General features: G+C 42.6%; 1 protein-coding gene across 8 annotated transcripts in view; it reads right to left on the reverse strand.

The window, feature by feature from the left end:
* LOC100645803 (nuclear factor 1 X-type) overlaps positions 1–12,670 on the reverse strand; it is a 65,918-nt gene that overhangs the window by 20,313 nt on the left and 32,935 nt on the right. For 5 of the 8 annotated variants that reach the window (XM_012314403.3, XM_012314402.3, XM_012314400.3 and 2 more), the window contains 4 exons: positions 12,195–12,386; positions 11,623–11,806; positions 4,472–4,525; positions 4,239–4,337 (listed from right to left, as the gene is read on the reverse strand). In XM_012314403.3, the coding sequence (XP_012169793.2) occupies positions 4,239–4,337; positions 4,472–4,525; positions 11,623–11,806; positions 12,195–12,386 (529 nt within the window). The remainder of the gene's footprint in view (positions 1–4,238; positions 4,338–4,471; positions 4,526–11,622; positions 11,807–12,194; positions 12,387–12,670) is intronic. The other 3 variants (XM_012314406.3, XM_012314405.3, XM_012314401.3) reach the window with 2 other exon arrangements.

Genomic DNA, 12,670 nt, shown 5'->3' on the forward strand with positions numbered 1-12,670 from the left:
TGATTTAAGCGATTCCGTTTGGCGTAGAGAAATTTGAACGCTAACTTTTTTCTCTTTTGAATATTAGTCATTAATCCGATATGTACGTATTAATTCCTTCACCGTTGTTCTAAATGACGCTACAATAGCTATGTTGCGCTATTTGAAAAAAAGTTGTTTCATCTGGACATTTGGATAAAATTATGTATCTATCTATTGGTTAATATGTACTGAGCATATGATAGATTTTAAAACAGGAAAATACATGTGATTTATGTATCGTCGTAACAATTATGAATTTTAACGATTTGCAGTTTCCAGCAGCCTTCACTGTGAAAGAATTAATACCTTTCTCGAGTATGTTATCTAGCAAAGTAGCAAGATTCGATCGTATAAAAACGGACTTGCCAAGATACAAGAAACGCATCGCTTAGAAATGTGTACAGATCCGTGTTAGATTTCTAGGATATCGAATGATGGAAGAAAATAATAAGCAAAGAAAATAAACTTCTATCATCGTATGATCGCACGAACTCGCTCCACGTCGACGATTTATCCAGTGTACCTTGCCGAAAACAATCCCGTTTAATCCTTACCAAGACCCGACGACCAATCAAACGTTCCCATCGACGATTAATACCTCCAATTATCCGTCGATTCCTCCCTAAATCGTGTTGTCGAGAAGTCGAAAGGGCACGAGTCCGAGAGAGAACTATCGTCTCGTTGTTCGCGTAAACACAATCGTGTTCGAAGGAGGGACGAAGAGGGAGGCAGGGAGATAGAGAGAGGGACGATGGTGGCGGTGGGATCGGTTAATTAATCGTGGTGCCGGCCATTAGAATACGCTCCAGTTACACGTTGCGCTGAATCAGCGCCACCGTAAAATAATAGGATTCCAGTTTGTCGCAGTTGGCGACGCGTAAATATAGGGATCTCCCCGTTGCTCGACGGTCAACGACCAATTAGGTTGAGCTACTGCCGTGGAATTTGCATCTTGTGTAAGCGACCTGCTCGTAAACCTGCGACCGATTTCGCGACCGGTGTCCACCGGCCCCTCGCATGCAATATCTTCTGTGTTCTTCGGTAATTCACGCCACGCGACGAATTTCCATCTAGATATAGGCCCCGGTCTACTGGTTTTCTAGTTTGAATAGCGGAAACAGCAGGCAAGATACCATAGACATAGTTGCTTTCATGATAACTATGAAGTTGGAATTATGGCACTCTATTGATACTGATAATTATTTAGGAGCAAATGGAATTTTGGGATTCTAGAGGATAATGTGGTTGCCTGATTTCTCTTCTTATTCCGTTCTCAGCATCGACTATTATATATATTGCACTTCGTATTTTATTTATTTTATGAGACAGTTATGCACGAGGGTAATCGCAAGGTTTTACATTATCAGAGAAAGCTTCAACAGTCTATGGTTTAATTTCTCCGATGAAGATAATTCGCGCGTATGTGGCAATTAGGCGTTGAGACGATTTTGAAAGAAGCAAATCGCCTTCGTGTCCATATTCCGCTACCTCTTCATATATGTAGCCGCGATTCGAATCATCGGAATTTCGCCACTAAAACTCACCCCCTTCCCGTACGAGCGTTTCTATTATGTTCCATCTTGCACGTCGTCTACCGTCACCACCGACAGGATATTCTTCTCTATTTCACATCAGCCGAGGTAGGCTCCTACCCCCCGCGGAAATTGCGCCCCTTTTTATCCACCGTACGTGCTGCGCCTCTCACATCGGGGAGAGAGAAGAAAAATGCCTGGGAAATACTGCCCCCCTGCGGGCCTACCATTTTTTCCCGCTCGACTCGCGTACACGTACATCTGCATACATGTTTCTATGTGTGTACGTGTGTGTGCAAGTGCATTGTTGACAAAAAACCGGTGACGTATCCGAGGCTTGGAAAAAATTCGTCGAAAATCGCGCACGGCGTCGGGACACTGATTCACGGTTTTTCCTTTTTTTCCCTCCGCCGTTGATTCCGGCCTTTTTCGAACGAGAGCTAGGACCGGACCAGTTGGCGAACTTTGAAAAAAATTCCTCCGCTGGGCTGGCGGCGTCAGGGGTGAGTATTGTCGGACGGTTAACTCTCCCGTGGCCTGTGTCCTCGGCTGACGCGATATTGAGATTGATGGGGAAACGATGATCGAAGGGGTAGTTTTATAGAAAGAGAGACGAAGCTGCTTGGAGTCTTTGGGATCGCGTTAGCAAGAAACGTGGTCTATAAAGGTGAGGGAATGGGAAAAGTGGCGTGTCTTTTGTCGAGAGCTGAAGAACCTCTTCCGAGGATTTGTAGCTGAAGTTTCGCAAAGAACTAAATCTTGGTTCTTTTAAATTGGAAAATGTTTCTATTTCTTTGCGACTTATCCCCTGTGTATCTATAAAATAATACACGACGAGAAGAGTTCCGTCATAGCGTGGAATAAAACGTACGATTTAAAGAACCTAATTGGCTCTTTTTCTATCTCCGTAACTCATCCTTAAAGCGTTAAACTACTTAAACTACTCTGTGGATGTTAAGAGATTAAATGCGCGATCTGGAGAATCCAAGAGTACATAATTCTCTTTAAACAACCCTAAACCCTAAATCCAACTGAAATTAGAATCAATTAGGCTAAAACAAACGTGCTTTATCCATGATGTTTCTTCGTTAGAATCCAAGGAACATTAGAAAAAAGGCGTTCGATCGAGTTGCAAAGATCGGCAGAAGGGAGTTGGCTCATCCGGCGAGAGAGGATGGCAGAGGTAGAGGCGAGAGAAAGAGAGGCTGCGAGGCTCTCTCAGCAGCCTCTGAGGCCGTGAGCATTGTTCCCCGTCTATTAATACACCGGGTTGCATACTAATCTCCTGCCACGGTGACGCGAGGAGCGGTGTGGGGAAGGGAAGAGAGAGAGAGAGTGGCAAAAGGAGGAGGAGGGTGGAAGAGTGCAGATGCATACGTCGAGGCGTTTCGAGACTCGCGCCGCTTCTCAATATGCGCTCTCCTGCCCTATTATTCCATTTAGTGGCGGTGCATGCGTGTCACGCTGCTCCCTTCGGCGAGGATCCGATGAAAATGGATTCGAATGATCCACCGGCCGATTTGATCGTTTCAATCATGAACTGATGACTTCCCCTTGTCTTTTAGGATAAATCCTCGATATTGCATCGAATCGGAAAGCAAGAATTTTGATAGAGTGTAATATAGAGTCGGAGAGTGTTTGAAGAAGTTTGAAGGAATGTAAAAGATACAAGCAACTTCAAGACTGTTTCAGCTAGCTCTTTGAAGTTAGCTTGGAATTTCACGTTGAATTTCAACTTTTATCGTATGGAATTTGACGAATTTTTGCGACGGTCCAGGCATCGAGAGAAATTTGGCTGTGCGGTTATCGGTGACTAATAGAGAAGCAGTCGGGAGACTGGCAGCACAGTGGCTTCTGTATATGTTCGTGACGGAAATTGGCAGACAATGTCGGGCAATAACACTCGGTTTCGTCCGTTCTATCGATGGGACGCGCTCGGAGGACCGTTGACAACCTTGACCTACCAAATTACGACCTATTTGTCTATCTTACTTTTCGCTATTCTTTGCAAAAGAATACGAAACTAGCTTCAACATCCTCCGCTGAATGAATAGCACGATTCTTACGAGAAAGACAAAGGATTAGATTCTATATTTAATTTTACAAATTCTCTGAACTTGACTACAGAGGGTGGTATCGAACTGCCTAACAAGTGGCGTTCGCAACGAATACAATCCCTTCCTGATCGAGTTACACTAACAGAGCACTGTGAGCGTTCACCACGATGCACAGGCAACACGTGCCAATCGTTCATCAGGTCCTTGATAGCGAAAGAGGAGTGAAGTGGTCTCAGGTATGCCGAAAGGATAACCGTCGAGTGGAATCGCGTTCCACGGCTAAGAATAACGTTTCTAACGTTAATAAATCAGCATCGATAGAACGACCAACAACGTGCTCGATCATGAAAATCAGCTTCGTGAATATTGGACGTTATCGTGGAGCGAGTTCCTTCCTACTTCATCATCGAAAGGATGCTTTCAAAAGGTTTCCTAGATATCGACTCGTTGATTACCTTTCGAAAGCATCCATAAGATTCTTTTAAGCTGAATAGAGTTTTCTTTTAAACGTTCTTATCGTCTTTTTCCTTTCTTTCATATTAAACAGATTGGAGACTTTCGATATCCCAGAGATCAGCGAATAGAGAGTCCATGCGATAGATGATGAAGAGAGGATCGTACGTCGTACCTTTTGAAAGCATCCAGAGCTCCTTGGAGCTGAAGACACCTGTCGCTAGGATCGTGTCATTGCAGACAACACCGTTATATAGTTCGTGGTAGCCTGCACCTGGGAACAGAACCCAGCCGACCATAAGACGTTACTCGTTCGTGCAATTTTGATCAACTGACACATGAGAACTCGCGGAATACCAAGTGAAAAAGGTTGTTGGCATAGGATTGTAGGAAAATTTATTCGTTTACCTTTTCGCCGCCTCTCTTCCTCCTTGCTCGCGTTGCAGATGCCATTTAGGACCTCTGTAACAATCGAAGAGGATTTGCGAGTTAGTTACATTAATTATCAAATCTTCTCGAGACCCCGTAGATTTCTATGGGTACTTTATTATGCGGTTCTTAATGTGCATTCATGTTCGATCAAATCTTTCTTCGTTCGGCTTTAAAGAGATTCTTAATGAGAAATTGTCCAAATTGTCACGTTTGCCTTCATTTCGTCAAGTGAGCTATCAAAATCTATCTTCGAATTTTACTTTCTCCTTTTTCTTTCTTCTTTCGTTAAAATTAGCCCCTTTCAGAATTTCGCCATTGTAAAGTTATCTGAGCGAGACGAATCGACCAACTTGGGATTCCCCAGACACGGATTTGGGAGGACGGTATCCTCGACGCATCCCATCTCACCTTTGCTGTCACACGGTGTTTTATATCGCGGTACCTTACGCAAATCTCATTACGCAACATATCACCGAAATACACGAGAGCCCGGAACGTGTGTTCGACTTCTTGAAAGAGACAGAGACAGATAGAAAGAGTATTTGTATCTGTATGCATACGTGCGTCTGTGTAAGTGTCGTGGTAAGGGAAAGAGAAGGAGAGAGAAGAGGAAAGGATGGATTCTTTCTGCGCGGATGGAAATTCGGAAAAACGTTTCACAATCGTCGCGACATCCTCGATCAACCAGCTCGACAACGCTGAAAAACCGACGAACGACCGTTTATAAATAGACGTTAACAAACATACGTTCACTCTCAGGTTATTTTTAATTGCGTCTCAACCTTATATCGGTGTACACTGCGCCACGATAAGCGATCTCCATTTTTGATCGTAGAATTCGTTCGAATGCCGTTTAAATTTAAATCGAACGTCAATTGTCAAACGATGAAGAAAATTGAAAACCGATGGTGAAGCAGAATTAACGTAAGCATTCAAGGTTGGACGGGAACATATTGGACTGACTAAGTATCGGATCGTGTTGTTTTCATTGCTCGCAGAATTTATCTGGTGAAACGACTGACAAGAAGACGTGTGATTTTAATGCGCGTCTATTTTGGTTTAGTTCAACAGCAAAATTCTATATCTTCCTCCAAATCGAAGAAAGCTTCTCCACCTTCTATCGTCATGTTTTCCGCGACTTCATAATTTCAATCTTCAGAACTTGTATTTGGTAGAAAAATGATATTACGATCGAGTAAATTTCGAATTTTTCATTACGGGTAATCAGCCGAGTTTCGAGCCGATTTAATTTTATGTCTGGTCTTTGAGCCGGTTGGTTCAGGATGCACATTAACGAGGCAACGAGATCGTTTTCCCGAGAATCGATTGCGACACACCGTGGCGAACGGAGAGGATCCTCTAGGCTCTAGAGAACTAACAGCAAAATTAGTCGGCCAGTGGACCGCCCGACAGGTGCGTGTGTGCGACGCAGAAATTTTAGCAGACACCGATAGATACGCTCGCTCTTGGAACAATAATAGAGAACGGATCTGTTGACACCATGTGATCCATGAGTGCGCGAGCGAATTTCGCGGCGACGGTACGGGAACGCCTCAAGGACGGCCATTTTACAGGCTTTTCTGAGAATCTTCTCGAAAACTGTGCACCAGATAGTAGAGAAGAACGAATAAATCGTCGTAACATAATCTTCCTGAGGTTTAATCTTTCGCAGAGTAATTCGTTCGATAGTCGAGACAAATAGTTCCTTGTTTTTTATTCAATTTACGGTCCTAAGAATTTGTATATCGATGTATTCGCGACTATAAATCAACATTAATTATAATCGTGCGCATGAATAACTACAATCCCCACCTTGACCATCCATACTATAGAGGACGAGCTATCTAACCCACCTTTCCAAGAATTATTAAAAATAGACAAAATTTGTTTCTGACGTCATAATACTCAACCATCTACAACAAATATTTTCCCTACTGAAATATCTAATTTGATTCTACCTCTTTTCAATAAAATCACCCTTCCGTGATCCAAAATATTTTCTCAAACAGACTACAACTTCTATTTCGTCTCATTAAACGGACTACAACTCTCACGGAAGATCTTTCGCTTTTGAATCTTCTTAGCGCATGTTTCACATACGTTATTCCTGTCAGAAAAAGGGAATAAAAGATCGATATTGAAAGATCGGTGGGATTAATTACGAGTGCGTGAATATCTCGTTTCAGGTATTCGTAGAGGTACGAACGAAAATCAAGCGCATAAGCGAGCACGGTATTCGAAAGATAGAAAGAAAGAGAGAGAACTCGCTACAAGATGTCCGTCGCTTATTTATTTATAGAGCGAGCACACATCGGCACGCATGATCACATGCTCGCGTGCACGGCCCACCGACTGTAACTTAAGGGTGAGCGTGAGACGCGCGAGCGCACGCAAGAGTACGCGTACTCGCACGCGTTTCCCTCGGAAGTGGACAAAAAGTTCGCTCGACTCACTAGGTTTATTTTATACTCCGTTTATTTCTTAACGCGGTGGCTGTTCTCATTGTTTGCAGAAATAATACGATGAAAGTGGCGCGAGTGGTTAAAGGAAATAAATCTGGGAAAGCAGCGGTTTCGCCCGTTGAAATCGGAAATGAAATTATGCCGAGTTAAAATGCAGAGGGTGGCATTTTCTTCTGTTTGAGACATGCGACTAATCTATCGTAGAATTCAATATTATAGGAAAGCAAGATTCTTGAAAGAAATTTTGGAAATCGTTTGTCCACTTTCACGAGGTAGATATTCCAAATATAAAGCCTTTATTGTAATTTCGGTGTGCTGTTTGACCAGATATTAAAATATTACTCTAAAGATCCTTAAATTCTCTGATACCTGCGATTCAAGAGGTAAAACATAACGTCTAAGGACCGTTACAAAAAATTTGGAAAACGACGAAGAAAATATAGATGACTATATTATCATGGAAAATCTGTCTAAAATGCGAGCAGAATTAATAATGGATCCACGTGGCGAGATATGATTGGTAAACGTATTGAAAACTCGGTGGAAGGGCACCCGGTCTATTCCGGCTGTTGCCGGATTATCAAAGTCTTACGGCCTGGCTTTTCCTGCCGACTTTTCGATGCGGCCCGTCTAAAACGGACCTCGTCTGCCGTAGAGGCATCGCGAAAATGCGACGTGTCCGAGAACGACACGCGTCGAGGCACCTGTCCTCTCTCTAACACTTTCATAAGAGACGATGATACTTACGCAACCGGCCGGGCGATATTTAGCTCTTAGGGCTAATACGCAGAGCGTCTCACCGACGATCAACCTCCTCTTTCCCTTTTTCAGGTTAAATTTTCTTTCTATTCTTTATCTCTCTCTCTCTTCTTAGTTCGTCTTTAACAGAAGGATCGATCGAAAGTTTGAAAGAAACAGGTACCCGCACTGCTGTTTAACCGTAGTTTCAATTCGCCGATTTTAACGTAGATTAATGGATTAAACAGGATCTTCGAATTTCCTTTTTCCAACGAAACACGAAAGTGGAAACGATTGTTTAAGATGAGGACGATTCCAGTTACCTCTTTTATCTAACTTCCTACAGATAAAGTATGAAGACTATTCTAAAGATATCTTTCTTCGGGCTAATCAAGATCGACCTAATTGAAAACTCTTCTTTCCCCACTTTTGGTAGCCTGAAACCAGCGAAGATTCTCTTATCAACTTTACAAACTATTTTCTGCCAACGTAACCAATTAACTACCATGTCTACCATCGATAATCCACCATAAGTTCAACAACCATTTGATCGTCGTTTTTCCTTCGTTTGAAAGAAAACGTTCCGTCATTCGAACGGCGATGACAACGAAGATACGCGAGTGGAATTGAAATATTAGGCGTTCCTGGTCCTTCTCGTTTCGGGCTATGTACTTCCCTTCTGTAATAATACTGTCTATTAGGTCAGTCGAAACGAACGCAGCAAGTGTCTACTTTTAGCATACGTCGACGCGGCGGATAATCCGAAAGGGTCCGAAGTAGCGGAGTCTTCGCTATCCACGCCGCGCCTTGCCAGCCAGTAAGTTTATATTATTGTGATGCCGTGTATATTTACAGAGGGCCAGGAATTTTTATGATGTTGATCGTTCGTCGTCTGTGCACCGTCGACTGGCATTCTTCGACACTTCTGTGCATACGCCTTTAATTCAAGACACAAAGATTTACGAGAAACAAGGGCATGAATTTTTTCAGTTTAATCGAAACCTTGAAGCTTTGAAAGTAGGACGCGGAGAATAAAAAAACGAGCTACGAAATCTTTTTGGGCGAATTCAAGGAAGTTGGGAAACTCTGAAATGTAGCGAACCCAAACGAACGAATCTTTGCATGGCTCGAGACAGTCTTCACTATTAATTGGGTCGCGAAGTTCGAAAAGGGTTTTGTGCTTGTAGTTTCGATGCGAATAAATAACAGCGATTAACTTGATCTGTCTTGAACAAGCTGGTCTAGCAAACTTCTTAGGCGAAAGGAATTAAACGACCAGCTAACAATTAAAAAAATGTGAAAGGAAGAGATGGAACTGCAAGATAGTAAAGAGAATAGATTAGATCAACTAATTAGATCACGGCAACTACTAGTTTCTACCACGATGACCGAATGGTAGAAAATGCACCGAATAGATTTCTATTCTATTTTTTAAAGCACGCATTTAATATTCTTATTCTAAGATATTTATGATAATTTCCTTTGACATATAAATAAATAGTATTTATCGCAGTTTCATGGACATTTAGATAAATTTTATGTTTGTAAATGGTTTAGATAAATTTTAGTGAATATATCGTAGAATACTACGGTTCCACGATATAGATAGAAATTAGCGACATTTATAAAACTAGCGACCCAGAATCGACAGCCCAATATTATAGTTTTTGCAAATAGTAGCATCTTCTCTCTATATGTAAATGAAAATGTTCCTTCTATCGATATACATTTTCTGATATCGTTCTCTTCAATTCAATCAGATATTGATATCAATTAGCAGAGAAATTAAACGATCAACCAGCCTGGGGAAGATGATGAATAAGTCATTTTGGAATGGATACTCATATTTCGAAAGCTAGGCAACAGTAATGGGGAAACGTACAATTCAAGAAATAGTAGGAGAAAGATTCTGGTATATCTGGGTTAAACGATCAGCAGAGTATGAAACGAGAAGGAAACGATCAGAAGTGGCGACGAACGGTCTGGAAAGTGCCTAACCTACCCCATATCTTGGCAGCCGAGCGTTTTTTTCTCTTTCTCGTAGGTGGTGCGCGGTAGGCCTGGCCAATTTTTGCGTCAACCGCGGCTGTAAACATTAGAAAGCCGGCTGCCAAGGCGTGTGTGAGCCACACGGGTTCATAGCCTGGCGAAAAAGAAGAAGAGAGAAAGAGATGCGAGGAGCCAACACACGGAGCGTGTGCGAGTCACGGGGCGAGAACTGGGCTCTGCCAGGACGCGCGCGTACGTACGGAAATTACGTGTTTCCCGACTGAGTCAGTGAGTTCGATGAAACCGAATGAAAGAAGAAGCGCGGACGGGCGCCAGTCTCGGCCCTCCTGCCAGCTGCCATCGATCGAAGCACGTCGATCAACGGGCCACGTGTAACCGCTGTTGTCTTGCTTACTTTGTTTTGGGATCAGATCCTCTTGGGTTGTCGATAATGAAACTAGGAAAATTTGGGTTTCCAGAAATTTTGAAAATCTTGCGATTCAAAGAGAGGGGTTGAAGAGGATTGACTTCTCCTGGAGGAAGTTCAGGGGATTGAAAGGTTTTCCAATTGCAAGATTTGGAGATACGAGATATTCTTCGGAAGTAGGAAATTATGAATTTTGCAAATGATAGGAATTTTATATATTAAATATTCACCTCGAAGTATTCAATCATTCCAAGGATTCGAGAACCACACCTTCTAAACTACGTGCGTAACCTCAAACATCCCTAATATCCTCTCACCCTAACGCTCTAGATCTCCGTTTGGAAACCTTGAGAATCTTTCAAGCATCTACCATCGATGGGCTGTTTCTCCTATCTCTACAACTAATCACTTCTGTACTATTCATCGTAGAATCCGTTCTAGAATCCACGATGTAAGGCGTCGAGGTGGCCAGAGGGTATCGGGTTAAATTCATCGGATCATGGAACGCGAAACGACCGGATGCCTTGGACGTTGGACAAGATCGACTATTCTTGAAGAACGATCCTTGGAGTGGTCGTGAAAGTCTGCCAATCAGATCGTTATAGATCACCGGTGCTCTTCCTACGAGTCTTTGTCCCCCTTGACACCGGTTGGAAAACGAGCCAGCGAAGAATGGGCTCGCGCGCGATACCCAGGCCCGCGCCATGAAAACAACCAGAGCCCCGTCGCTGCTTGTATGGGGGCCGTTGAAATTGGCAGAGCGTTCCAAGAAACTTTGAATCGAAGCCGAGAGTCGAGTGGACACTTTGAATGGACGGATGTGCGAGTGAATGAACGCGCCACGCTCGATTCAGACCACCACCCGCTTCTCTGTCTCTCCCTCCCCTGCCCCTCTCTTTTTCTAGGTTCTGCTCTATGAGATCAACGAGAATCGACACGTCGAGCCAATACTTCGTGGTGGAATCAAGAATGGCAATAACTATTGGTGGTTTGGGAGAGGTTTTGGTGTTTGGTGTTCGATCAAGGATCTAAAACACATTTATTATAGTTTGGGGCAAAAACGGGTTTTAAGTTACACTGTTCCATACGTTTCTTGGGCGCAACATTACATCGCTTTTGGATGAAATAATCTATGTATTCTAAACAAAGTACGCACCCCTGATCGAACAAAGACGAGCTAATAGCTCTCTGTACCGATATAATAGCAATTACTAATAGCAGTAGAGCTGATTATTTTTTGGGTAGATTGTTTGCGATGGTTAACCGGCTGCGATTATTTGTTGCAAATAACTAACATACGATAAGACACGATTCGTTCGTCTCTGAAACTGCCGATCGATTTGATTAATCAGTTACTCAAAGGTAAGAAAAGAAACGACTCTATCGATGATTCGCACGAGAGAGAACCGAACTGGATATATTTCTAGAAAATAGATTTCTCAAACTGTTTGAAACTCTCATGGGGTCAAGAGTCTCGCCTTAATCGAATGAGTATAGCGGCGAACCCTTACCGTGGCTGGTGATAAAATTGGCGAGGTAGAGATCGAGTTCCCGGACGGAGACGTTGATGTGATAGGGGTTGACGCAGAGGCCCGGCTGAGCACATTCCGCAGTCTTCTCCAGCCGTTCCCCGTCCGTCGACTCCAACGGAATTGCCTTGAAGAGGATCACCATTACTAGGTCCAACCTCCATACCTGCGACATAACGACGACGACCAAGGGTTATCGACTGTAGTGCAGGAACATCACCAGGGACCATATTCGATTTCCTCCGGTCCATGGTGGTTTTCATGCTCCTTTCGCGATTTCATGTGAAATCGAACTCGTTGAAATTCGACAATTTTAACTACTTTTTCATTAAAAAAATTGAAGTATTGAATTCTGAGTAAAATATAGTACTACTAAATATTTCAAAATATAATTTTAAATTAAATATATTATTGAATACAAAGTGTAATGAATAAATGATTAGTTAATTTTGTAGATTAAGCGTCGGCTTGATTTATGCTCGTAGAAAGAGTTTCGATAGCATACGTAACTTAAGCAGAAGTAAGTAGATTGGGAAGGGAATAGTCAGACGTACCTTATCGGCTTGACGCAGGCAGTCGATACGACGCATTTTACCCTTCTGGTCAGGATTACTCAGGACACACATTGCTGGCCTTTTCCCCGTGATACTCAGTACGAAGTCTTCCCTGTACTCCTGCGTGATATCCTTTCGTAACTTGCCTAAAAGCCGCGAGGCCCATTTCTGTTTTACTTCCAGCTTCTCGTTCTGTAATCCATAAAAATTTGTTTCCGTTCGAATACATCGTTCGACTCGCTTCTTTTAAAACATTTATATTATAAAATTTCTAACTTTCTATCTTTCAGAGACTCCTCAAAATTTACAACTTTAGTTCCTAAATACAAAAATTAGGTTTGTATTTCCGTAAATTTGTATATATATATTGCTATATTAGCAAGTTTCCAGTTTACCAATTTTCTATCAACTTTACATCGACCATAGTAAGTTAGCAAGGAAAATAGAAAGGACATGGCAGACAGACAATCCCACTT

This window comes from Bombus terrestris, chromosome 11 (assembly GCF_910591885.1).
Source record: "Bombus terrestris chromosome 11, iyBomTerr1.2, whole genome shotgun sequence".
Classification (NCBI taxonomy): Eukaryota; Metazoa; Arthropoda; class Insecta; order Hymenoptera; family Apidae; genus Bombus; species Bombus terrestris.